The 12,962-nt window shown below is 41.6% G+C and overlaps 1 protein-coding gene across 1 annotated transcript in view; it reads left to right on the top strand.

The window, feature by feature from the left end:
- The window catches only part of LOC126419866 (protein angel homolog 2-like), a gene marked incomplete at its 3' end in the record, with an annotated part of 133,816 nt that overhangs the window by 29,763 nt on the left and 91,091 nt on the right, over window positions 1–12,962 (top strand). The window contains exon 3 of the mRNA XM_050087122.1: window positions 8,350–8,421. Coding sequence (XP_049943079.1) covers window positions 8,350–8,421 — 72 coding nt within the window. The remainder of the gene's footprint in view (window positions 1–8,349; window positions 8,422–12,962) is intronic.

Raw genomic sequence — 12,962 nt, 5'->3', positions numbered from 1 at the left:
GGATGTTTAGGAGTGTGGAAATCTTGTGTACAGACGTATGACACAAGTGACACTCAATCACCTGACCTCATTCAAAGTTTGTGAGTTCCGTGGAGTGTCCCATTCTGCTCTCTCACAATATCTAATGACTACTGATGTCGCTGGTGTGGAGTACCTGGCAGTAGGTGGCAGCACAATGCAGCTAATATGAGAAACATGTGTTTTTGGGGGTGTTCAGATACTTTTGATCACACAGTGTATGCAAGCAGTCTCCTGTGTAGACTGACTGCATTTTCCCTATATGTTGCCAATGAATTGAAGTCTTCCACCAGCCTTACCTATGACCGAGCCCATATGATCGTTACGTACACTCCTGGAAATTGAAATAAGAACACCGTGAATTCATTGTCCCAGGAAGGGGAAACTTTATTGTCACATTCCTGGGGTCAGATACATCACATGATCACACTGACAGAACCACAGGCACATAGACACAGGCAACAGAGCATGCACAATGTCGGCACTAGTACAGTGTATATCCACCTTTCGCAGCAATGCAGGCTTCTATTCTCCCATAGAGACGATCGTAGAGATGCTGGATGTAGTCCTGTGGAACGGCTTGCCATGCCATTTCCACCTGGCGCCTCAGTTGAACCAGCGTTCGTGCTGGACGTGCAGACCGCGTGAGACGACGCTTCATCCAGTCCCAAACATGCTCAATGGGGGACAGATCCGGAGATCTTGCTGGCCAGGGTAGTTGACTTACACCTTCTAGAGCACGTTGGGTGGCACGGAATACATGCGGACGTGCATTGTCCTGTTGGAACAGCAAGTTCCCTTGCCGGTCTAGGAATGGTAGAACGATGGGTTCGATGACGGTTTGGATGTACCGTGCACTATTCAGTGTCCCCTCGACGATCACCACTGGTGTACGGCCAGTGTAAGAGATCGCTCCCCACACCATGATGCCGGGTGTTGGCCCTGTGTGCCTCGGTCGTATGCAGTCCTGATTGTGGCGCTCACCTGCACGTCGTCAAACACGCATACGACCATCATTGGCACCGAGGCAGAAGCGACTCTCATCGCTGAAGACGACACGTCTCCATTCGTCCCTCCATTCACGCCTGTCGCGACACCACTGGAGCCGGGCTGCACGATGTTGGGGCGTGAGCGGAAGACGGCCTAACGGTGTGCGGGACCGTAGCCCAGCTTCATGGAGACGGTTGCGAATGGTCCTCGCTGATACCCCAGGAGCAACAGTGTCCCTAATTTGCTGGGAAGTGGCGGTGCGGTCCCTTACGGCACTGCGTAGGATCCTACGGTCTTGGCGTGCATCCGTGCGTCGCTGCGGTCCGGTCCCAGGTCGACGGGCACGTGCACCTTCCGCCGACCACTGGCGACAACATCGATGTACTGTGGAGACCTCACGCCCCACGTGTTGAGCAATTCGGCGGTACGTCCACCCGGCCTCCCGCATGCCCACTATACGCCCTCGCTCAAAGTCCGTCAACTGCACATACGGTTCACGTCCACCCTGTTGCGGCATGCTACCAGTGTTAAAGACTGCGATGGAGCTCCGTATGCCACGGCAAACTGGCTGACACTGACGGTGGCGGTGCACAAATGCTGCGCAGCTAGCGCCATTCGACGGCCAACACCGTGGTTCCTGGTGTGTCCGCTGTGCCGTGCGTGTGATCATTGCTTGTACAGCCCTCTCGCAGTGTCCGGAGCAAGTATGGTGGGTCTGACACACCGGTGTCAATGTGTTCTTTTTTCCATTTCCAGGAGTGTATATTGCCAGAAAAAAAGTACCCTTCTAGATGCTTCTAACTCACTCAAGATTTGTTTTTGCAACAGTGCATACAGAATACCTGAAATAATTACATTTAAAGATCAACAGTTCAAGCGGTTGTGAGGTAACAGGTATTGAACCATGCTGGAACACCCATAATACTACACTGTGTAGCCTCCACAGGTGGCAATGCAGGCACTGACTGGCATGCAGCTGATCACACAGATGGCGAATACTGTCCTGTGGTACGTTATGCCACATCCACTCAACCTTTTCACATACTTCTGAAGAGTGTTAGGTTGACGAGTTGGACGAGTCACTTCTCATCCCATCATATCCCACATATGCTCGATTGGAGACAAGCCCGGAAACTGTGCTGGCCATGAAAGTTGCTGCATGTCTTGCAGAGCTCATTGAGTTTCAGAAGCAGTGGTGGGACAAGCATTAGCCTTTAGAACAACACATCACCTTCCTGTTGCAAGAATGGCAAAAGCATGGGTCTAACAACATTCTGCATGTACCGAGCACTGGTTAGTGTCCCTTTCAGAAATACCAAAGTGGAACAGTCACACTCCAGACCAAACAGCCTGGGTTGTGGCCAGCATGTCTTGGACTAATGCACTCTACAAGATAGCACTCAGCTGCACTGTGTTATATAACTACCATCACTTGCTTATAGGCGGAATCTCCTTTTGTCACTGAAGACCATGGTGTGCTGTTGCACTTGCAAGTGATTCTCTCACAGCACCAGTCGAGTAGTACGCGTTGACGCTGTGGCGTAAGTGGAAGACGGGCTAGAGGTGCACATGCCTGTAGTGCCACTGCTAATAACTGGTTCACAACAGTTCATTTTGACATGTCTGGGCTCACAAGCCCTCCTATTTGTGCTATAGTAGCTGTACAATCTACCACGACTGCCCTAACAATACGGTGATACTGGTGGCGTCTGTACTTCATGGATGTTCAGAAGCTTGTCTGTGTGTGTGAGAATGTTCATGTATCACTGATAATCAGCAACACTGCGCAACCAACACAGCACATCCAGCCTGTGTGGCAATTCCCCAGAAAAGACCTTCCTGCCACACAGAAGGACACGGTTTGACTCCGTTCAAACTCGCTCAGTTGGTCGTAGGAAGCAAGAGTGTGTCTCCATGGTACGGTTGCCTATTTGCTTCACACGTTTGCACCACTGCCTGTGAGCATTCCTTGTTAAAGAATAGACACAGATGGCGATCTGGTAGCTATGCTCCTACGCTAACTGTTGGCGGACAATGCTGAAACTGTTGTCAATCCATCTACTATCCCCAGCTAGCACATGTCATCTTTGGATCAAAACTTCCGTCTTTCCAGGTGTATCTTTTTTTTTTTTAAAAAAAAAGGCAATGTGTAATATCTACACCCTGGTTGTGTGAGTTCATTAATTCCAAATACAGTTCATTCATATTGTAGGCATATGATACTATTACTTTATGTATTTGTTGGAGTGCACAGTTTTACACTTCTGAACGTTTATAACAGGTGGCCAGTCTTAGGACCATTTTGAAATTTCATCAGAATCTGACTGAATATTCCTGCAGTTTGATTATAGGTAACTGCTTTATTCGCAAAAATTCTGAGGGTGCTATTAATATTGTCCGCCTGGTTATTAGCATACAGCGTGAGCAACAACGGTCCCAACAGACTTCCCTGGCATTACTTGTAGAACTGTCAATGACTTTCCATCATTGATAACCTGTTGCATCCTCCCTACCAAGAAATCATCAGTCCAATCACAAATTTGGTTTGCTGCCCCGTATAATTATTCTTCAAAACAATATTTCTGTTGTACTGACTCAAATGCTTTTGAGAAGCAAAAAAATAATGTGTATACCTGATTGCCTTGGGCTGTGGTTTTCAGGATGTCACATGAGAAAAGACCAAGTTCCATTGCACACTATCTGGGTTCACAGAATCCATACTGATTAGTATGGAGGTCCTTCTGGTCTAGATACTGCTTTGTGTTTGCTATGCTCTAGGATTCTGCAACAGATGTACATCAGTGCAATTGAATGGTAGTTTTGTAGATCGGTTCTTCTACCTTTGCTGTAGGTGTGTGTGACGTGTGCTTTCTTCGAGTCACTGGATACAGTATTTTTGTTCAAATGTTCTAGCATATATTGTGGTTCAGAAGGGAGTTAACAGCCACGCGGTCTAAGGCGTCTTGTCACGGTCCACGCGGCTCCCGCTGTCGGAGGTTCAAATCCTCCCTCGGGCATGGGTGTGTGTGTTGTCCTTAGCCTTAGTTTAAGTTAGATTAAGCAGTGCTTAAACTTAGGGACCGATGACCTCAGCAGTTTGGTCCCATAAGACCTTACCACAAATTTCCTAGGGAGTTAACTTGTCAGCATATGTGACAAGGAATCTGTTGATCCCGTGAGAATTTTTAACATGTTGTTGTTGTTGTTGTTGTTGTTGTTGTGGTCGTGGTCTTCAGTCCTGAGACTGGTTTGATGCAGCTCTCCATGTTACTCTATCCTGTGCAAGCTTCTTCATCTCCCAGTACTTACTGCAACCTACATCCTTCTGAATCTGCTTAATGTATTCATCTCTTGGTCTCCCTCTACGATTATCTAATCTTCAGCATTCTTCTGTAGCACCACATTTCGAAAGCTTCTACTCTCTTCTTGTCCAAACTATTTATCATCCATGTTTCACTTCCATACATGGCTACACTCCATACAAATACTTTCAGAAATGACTTCGTGACACTTAAATCTATAGGCCTACTCGATGTTAACAAATTTCTCTTCTTCAGAAACCCTTTCCTTGCCATTGCCAGTCTACATTTTATGTCCTCTCTACTTCGACCATCATCAGTTATTTTGCTCCCCAAATAGCAAAACTCCTTTACTACTGTGTGTCTCATTTCCTAATCTAATTCCCTCAGCATCACCCGACTTAATTCACCTACATTCCATGATCCTCATTTTGCTTTTGTTGATGTTCATCTTATATCCTCCTTTCAAGACTGTCCATTCCATTCAGCTGCTCTTCCAAGTCCTTTGCCATCTCTGACAGAATTTTTAACATAGGGATTTTAAATATTTCTCAATGCCACTGACAATATATTATTCATATCTGCAGTGGTGTGAGAAGTAAGCTGGGGCATTCATATGTTTCTTTACATATGACCAAAATATCTTGTTTTTGTGTGAAAGCTGTTGATAAGATTCTGCTTTGGTAGTCATTGCCCTCTTGGTAGCCAAGTGTGTTTCACTCCGCATCTCATTACCATGGCCCAGTACTTGTTTTATACCTATTATGCAGAAGTAGCTGTTTCTTCAGGAGTTTCTTTAGAGTGACATGTTTGCTGTGGAGGGTCTTTTCGATCATGAACTGGTCTGTAAGTACATGCTTATCTAGTGCGTGGTCAATTATTCTTTTAAACATGAGCCACAGCTCTTCTGCGCATCCAGAAGTAAATGTCTTGAGCTTGTATTTAAGACCCTACTTGCTTCTTTATCTAGTTTGCTGAACATGTAAATCTCTCTTCTTTGTTTAGTTGCTCTTCGCACTTTGGTAGCCATTGTTTGTACAACTGCCTCACGCTCCCTGATACTAGTTTCTGTGTGGATATACTCAGAAAAGGTCAGGTCTGTTTGTTGACATGAGATGTAATATATTCTCATAATGAGTGGGCGTACAAATTGTCTGTTGTAGATGGCTTCCAGAGAGAATTAGGTAATAACTTCCTCCTTTTTTTGTTTGCTTGTTTCCTATTGTACAGTACTCCATCTCCTACATTGTTACTTCCTTTCTTCTGTCTATATGGTTCCCGATTTCTTATTTATTTTACTTTGAAAGCCTTCTAAATTTGGTATTTTATTCTTAAAAAAAGTTTCTTTCTGTTACATCCACATGTTATTCGTAGTTTTCCTTTTTTATAAGCAGACTTTACTTAAGTGTCATGGAACACATCTTTAAATATTTTAAAATTTCAAATAAAAGATTCACAAATGTAAAAAAATCAGTTGTAACATTCCAAAATGATGATAGCATGAAAATAACAATAATAATAATAATACATTTAGTAAACATACAGCAAAAAATTTAATTCATTTTATTGAGTGTAATAATCACAAACAAGTGGGGAAGGTAGTTAGTTAGTACCATGCCATTGTGCTGTTATTTGTGCCTAAATGACTAATTAATTCTCTTCAAGAACAGGAGTTGTCAGCCATGGTGTACCAGTAGGAATCACCACCTCGATTAATTCAGAATACCCTATTTGAAGTTGTTGGATCAGGAAAACAGCTCTAAATCTTCTTACATGTACAATTTCTACTCAATTTGTTATTCTTTTTTGGAAATCACAGTTCGTGCTATGGTAACAGGGTTACAGAAACATTCTCATAATTCACACAATGTAGACTATTCATTTACAAAAATTGTAAATAGCGATAGTTCAGTCATATTCGTGTGTGACATTAATATATTCTGCTATCATTCCTGCCTATAGGTATGACGTATTGCTTTCTGTGTACTAGCAAGTCCTCATTCCAGTCACATAACATACGTGATATGTAGTTGGCAAGAAGTGATTTCATTGCTTATAGTGCAGAATTGTATTAAAGTGTTTCTGTAGCAACTTTAAGAATGCACAAGGATTGTTACAGAGGAATCATTGGGTTTCCAAAAGATACATAATGGACTTTTTGCCTACTGTCATTATAAAAGAATTGTTTATATGTGTGTAACACAGTTGTGCAGTTCCACGCGTCTATAGTTCTTAATAAAGAGCAGCAGTTTGTGATTGTTTGCTGATGATGCAATGGTGTACAGGAAGGTGTCACCGTAGAGTGACTTTAGGAGGAAACCAGATGATTTGATTAAATTTTTAGTTGGTGTGATGAAGAACAGCTTGCTCTAAATGTAGAAAACTGGAAGTTAACACAGATAAGTTGGGAAAACAATCCCATAATGTTCGAATACACAGTTACTAGTATGCTGCTTTACACAGTTACATCGATTAAATATTTAGGCGTAATGTTGTAAAGCTATATGAATTAGAACAAACACTTAAGGACAGTAGTAGGGAAAGTGAATAGTCGACTTTGGTTCCTTGGGAGAATTTTAGAGAAATGTGGTTCATTTCTAAAGGAGACTCTGTATAGAACACTTTTGCAACCTATTCTTGAGTACTGCTCAGGTGTTTGGGATCCCTACCAGGCTGTTAAAAATAGGTGTGTAGGACAATGAAAGATTTATAAAACTAAAACAGAGTGAAGGGAAGAGTAGGTACAGTGAAAAAATGTTGAGACTGAAGAAATTTATGTAAATTAAGGCCAGGTGGGTGGTGAGAACCAAGGTCAAGTTGTAGCACTAGTTTCCACCTCTGGAGTTGTGAGACTCTGATGTCTGGGGGAAGAATCCAGATGGCGCATGTGATGAAACAGGCCCCGAGGTCACGATTGTCATATTGTAGCGTATGCTCCGCAACAGGATATTGCTTGTTGCCATTTTTCTACACCTTTCATTGTGTTGTCTGACCCCTTCCCACCTCTGTTACGTACAGTGCACTTAGCTTTTCACTCTTATTAACTTGTGCATGATGTTTAAGCAGTAATCTCTGTTTTATATATTACCCTGTCTTCCACCTTTAAACTCCCAAGTTTTCAAATCTTGTCTGATGCAGTCCCCAACAATGAGTCTTTTCTTCTCATCCCATGTGGTAAGTCTCCCCTGACCTGCAGTTCTGGGTGACTTTCCCAAAATCTACCCCTTTTCCTAGTCCTCTACAGTCCTATTCCTTCACCCCTGTTCCTTTCCCTTCAACTGTTCTACCTGAAGAATAAGCCACTGGCTCTGGAACTTACCTAATTACAACCTTCTTTTATGTGTGTGTTCTGCCGACGCTTGGTGAGTAGATTTTTTTTTTATCTATCCAGTTAAATTATAATTTCTCACTTTATTGCATCTGCTATGTGATACTAATATGGAATTTTGAATACACATATTTAGTGCATCATGTCTTGCAACTCATAAATATTCAATGAAAGTATTGGTTCACATATGAAAATGTCTTTCGTATAAATGGAATGTTCATATTATGAAAGATGCTATAGAGCTTCATGTCAGACTATCAGAAGAAAAAACACCATAAAGTGTCCCATAAGAATCTGTTGCTTGATTCAAAGCTTTCTGGGTTGCGTTGCATCCATACCTTCAATTTCACTCAATATAGTATGTTCTTTATTTATGTATGCCACAACTAGTTTCCTTTAAAACATAATTTTTATTGCAACCTATAATTATTTGTGCAGTGAATAATGAGAAAAATATTTTTCTGCAGTCATGTAACAATGAATGTGCATGAGGAGGACGACATTCTCACACAGGACATATAATGAAAGAAATGGACCTTTATCTCTCATTCTTACTTAATTAAGACCATTTTGCAGCTTAGTATTTTATGTCAAGTTTTGTTTTTTATTTATTTGCTGCAAAAACTCATTTCCATAAGTTCCACACATTTTGAAGTAGATACACTACTATTTTATTGTTTAATATTTTAATATTTTGCCATTTCTGGGTTACAGGTGCAGAATGCAACAATAAAATATCCCGAAATTGGGAGTTTACACCCAACGGATCAAATATGTATTACTCAGGTGATTACTCTTTTTTTTTCAAAACTTTTTTCCATGTGAAATATCTTATTTCAGCTAGATGGGGAAATGCACTAGTTCATTAACATCATTTGGAAAGTAGTCTTACATTATGGACAACAAAGTAGTTTTTGACAGATGCTTCAAAAAGACACACACACACACACACACACACACACACACACACACACACACACACACACACACACACAATGGAACTTTGGGATAAAAAACAACACATCTTATAATACAGACACTTAAATGTAGTGATTTGCGATAATGACTGAAAGTTAAACTTGGTAGGGGTTAGTGAAGTGGATTGGAAAATGAACAGTTACATAAATAAAAATAAGTAGCTGGACTCAGCCACACATTGCAGTGACTCATTCTGGTTAAATGGGAATGAAAGAGAAGAACATGTTTAATTTCTCATAGTGCTGACTTGTTTGCTGGCATATTAGCAGCAGATGTTGGGGTGATTTTCTGAAACTGGGCAATGCTTCACAGTTGCTCAATATTTATGGGTGCTGGGTATATCTCATAACTCCTTCTTTCCCACTCACCCCCCTCTTTGTCCATCTCCTCTCTTCCCTCTCCCTTTTTTCATCTCCTCCTCTCCTCTCTTTGTCCATCTCCTTTTCCTGTTCCTTCTCTCTGTGCATAATCTCCTCCCCCCCCCCCCCTCCCCCCTCTATCCTGTTTCCTGCACCCTTCTCTAGCATCTTATCACTGTTTCTGAGCTTGAGCCTTGTTTATTGTTATTGAAACAAAAACTTGATTGTGAACTGGAGCTGATTAAAGTGATTGGGTAAGTCGGTCGAGACCATTGGTACACAGGGCATGAGAGAGGCCTCTCCAGCTGCTGGATCTATGAGGATAGGAACTTCAGTTACAGTATTTCTTATAATTTAAACTGCTAATGGAACAAAGTTTTGGGTGGTTCAGACTCAATATTATAATCATATGCCTATAAGCCATAAATACAACATTGTCATTTAAAACAGTATGTAGCGTGTCCATCTGGATGTTTATTAGTTAATAAATTTGAAGTAAATCAGTCAGACTTTGAGATTTTTGTAACATTTCCCTCTAAGTATTACATGCGCCGCTCCAGTAGGTATAAGATACACATATTCAAATGCAAAGTTGTTCTAAAATTTCAAAGCAATTAGTGAAGAACTTTCAGAGACTTGAGATTTTTGAGCAAATGAACGTTTACGTATTGATTTATGTTGTTCGTTATACACTGAAGCACCAAAAAAACTGGTATAGGCATGTGTATTCAAATACTGAGATACGTAAACAGGCAGAATACAGTGCTGTGGTCGGCAACGCTTATATAAGACAAGTGTCTGGTGCAGTTGTTAGCTTGGTTACTGCTGCTAAAATGGCAGGTTACCAAGATTTAAGTAAGTTTGAAGGTGGTGTTATCATCTGCACATAAGCAATAGGACACAGCATCTCCGAGGTAGCAATGAAGTGGGGATTTTTCCATACCACCGTTTCACAAGTGTACTATGAATATCGGGAAACTGTTAAAACATCAAATCCCTGACATCACTGCAGCCAGAAAAAGATCCTGCAAGAATGGGACCAATGATGACCAAAGAGAATTGTTCAATGTGACAGGAGTGCAACCCTTCCGCAGATTGCTGCAGATTTCAATGCTGGACCATCAACAAGTGTCAACATGCGAACGTTCATCGGAACATCATTGATACCGGCTTTCGGAGCCGAAGGCCCGCTTGTGTACCCTTCGTGACTGTATGACACAAAGCTTTACACCTCACCTGGGCCCGTCAACGCCGACATTGGATTCTTGATGACTGGAAACATGTTGCCTAGTCAGACAAGTCTCATTTCCAATTGTATCGAGCAGATGGACATGTACTGGTGTGGAGACAACCTCATGAATCCATGGACCCTGCATTTCAGCAGGGACTGTCCAATCTGGTGGAGGCTCTGTAATGGTGTGGGGCATGTGCAGGTGGAGTGATATAGGACCCCTGATATGTCTAGATATGACTCTGACAGGTGGCACATACATAAGCATCCTGTCTGATCACCTGCATCGATTCATGTCTATTGTGCATTCCAACGGACTTGGGCAATTCCAGCAGGACAATGTGACCCCCACACATCCAGAATTGCTACAGACTGGCTCCAGGAAGACTCTTCTGAGTTTAAACACTTCTGCTGCCCACCAAACTCCCCAGACATGAACATTATTGAGCGCATCTGGGATGCCTTGTAACACGCTATTCAGAAGAGATCTCCACCCCCTCTTACTCTTAAGGTTTATGGACAGCCCTGCAGATTCATGGTGTCAAGTCAATCCAGCACTTCTTCAGACAATACTTGAGTAAATGCCACGTTGTGTTGCAGCACTTCTGCGTGCTCGCTGGGGCCCTACTTGATATTATGTAGGTGTACCAATTTCTTTGGCTCTCCAGTGTATATAGAGAATAGGTTTGTAAGAACAACATAAGTAAATAGTATAAGAGGTATTGACTTATTTGTAGATCAGAAACTACGTTACATATACCCTATAGAGCAGGGTTGGCCATGGCGTGCCAAACTGCACACGTACATGATGTGTTGGCTTAAGCTCAGGTCTGTTAGGTACTAATTGGAAGTACTTGATACAACACGGCATTTCATTTAGCATTGCGACATGGCATTTTTCAGAAGGCATGACTTCCTTCAGTTTGGTAGAATCATGGTGTCAGCACCATTTACCATTCGCTATTTGATGGTGGTATAAAGGAAGTTTACAGGTCCATTGGCTGTTTGCACAAAAGGACGCAATTGGCAATCTAATCTCATGACTTGAAAATGAATGGGAATGACAGGAGAAAAGTAGAATAATTTTCAATACCTGTTGTGTCGTACAGTTACATAATCAACAGGTATCGCAAAATTGCTTTGGAATAATACTACAAGATCAAGCATAAAGAATTTAAATGATTCAGTTGAATATGAAAGTGCAAAAAATTATAATAATCAACAGATAGGACTCATTATTCTGTGCATCAAGAAGCACTTGGTGCTAAATTTGGAGATACGGATCACATGATGAAATTTGTGGTACGAATGGTCAATTTTCTGAAGTCACACACGTCATCCCATTTCAGTTGCAACAGGTTTCGATGGAATTGAATGCAGAGCATGAAGACTTTACACCTTGGTTAAGTCGAGGGGCATGTCTGGAAAGATTTTTCGACTTAGAACCTACTATTCTTGAATTTGTGAAGGAGAAAGGAGTGCAGGAACGAAAATAAGAACACCTGGAATGCGTTGCAGACCTCACATTTTAAGTGGACATTACTGCACACTGCCCACAGTAAAAGACTGCAGTATGAGAAACAATATATTTCTAATTTTATTAAAATGTTTTTAAAAAGAAAATCACCTTGTGAAAGGGACAAATTCCGACGAGAGATGCCATGCATTTCCATAAACTCACTGGTGTTAAAGAAAATGTGAGGTTTGAAGAAACTTGTTGGGTCAAAGAATTAAAAGAATAGTTTTCTAAACATTTTATGGGCACTGTCAGTCTTGCATTTGTTTTTTGAGATTGTTTGCTGTTCCAGTCGAAAACACCCATGTGCGTGTGCAGATGGAGCTGATTCATCTCCAGTGCAACTCACATTTAAAAGATAAATTATTTTACCATAAAACTGTCTGGGAGCTCTCCATTGTTTTCTTTGGGAAGTGTGTCTGTATCTCCATCGTGAGGTTGCAGACGTGACAAAATATTTTGATCAACATACATGTGTGAAAGGCTTTTTGCAGTTATGAAACTAAATAAGCCCTCAATTACATGGCAACCTTAGTGCGAAAGTCTGAAATTTTCTGTCTGTCCTTGGATCAATAGTTTGTACCAGATAAAAATTATGTTTAAAGAATTCCGAAAACAAAACAAAATACATTTTGTTCGTGACCTAAGTTGTTGAGAATTATGAAATATAAAGTCAGGTTGTATGCAGTGCAACTGCATTGCCATTTAAATGCGGCACGTTTACAGTTTCCCCCATTTTCTCTCTGTTCAAACTCGGGTAGCGTGCTGTAGCAGTGAAAGAAGAGTGCAGCCAGGTGAGAGAGCTAAGACACTCATGCCAAAGCGTCACTTGCATGCCAAATCCTTGGCTGTCCCTGCTTTAGAACTGTCAAATTGTGAGCATGTTGGTATTACTGCATCTCACATGCTCTTCTAAATAGTCAGATATTTTCTGTGGGATTGAGATCAGGTGGTTTAGCAGGAGTAGTCAAGGTGCCAGTGTGTTCATCAAACATGGAACGTGTGCATTGTGAATGTGCTTGTTGTAATCTTCATAGAAAGGTGTGTCCATAGCTTACACAGGATTTAGAAGAAACAAGGAGTTATTGGGTGTCAGTGCACTTGACTATTTACACCATTTGAACATAGGCAAAAATCACAACTTGTGGAACCACACTACATACCTGCAGTTGGCTACTGTTAAATTTATTTGTTGTATGGTCCGCCGAAGACATGCAGCTGCGAGCAATGGTCTTTTGCTAGA

This window comes from Schistocerca serialis, chromosome 9, assembly GCF_023864345.2.
Source record: "Schistocerca serialis cubense isolate TAMUIC-IGC-003099 chromosome 9, iqSchSeri2.2, whole genome shotgun sequence".
Taxonomy (NCBI): domain Eukaryota; kingdom Metazoa; phylum Arthropoda; class Insecta; order Orthoptera; family Acrididae; genus Schistocerca; species Schistocerca serialis.
The sequence above is the reverse complement of the archived record's forward strand: the minus strand, read 5'-3'. Positions and strand labels throughout refer to the sequence as shown.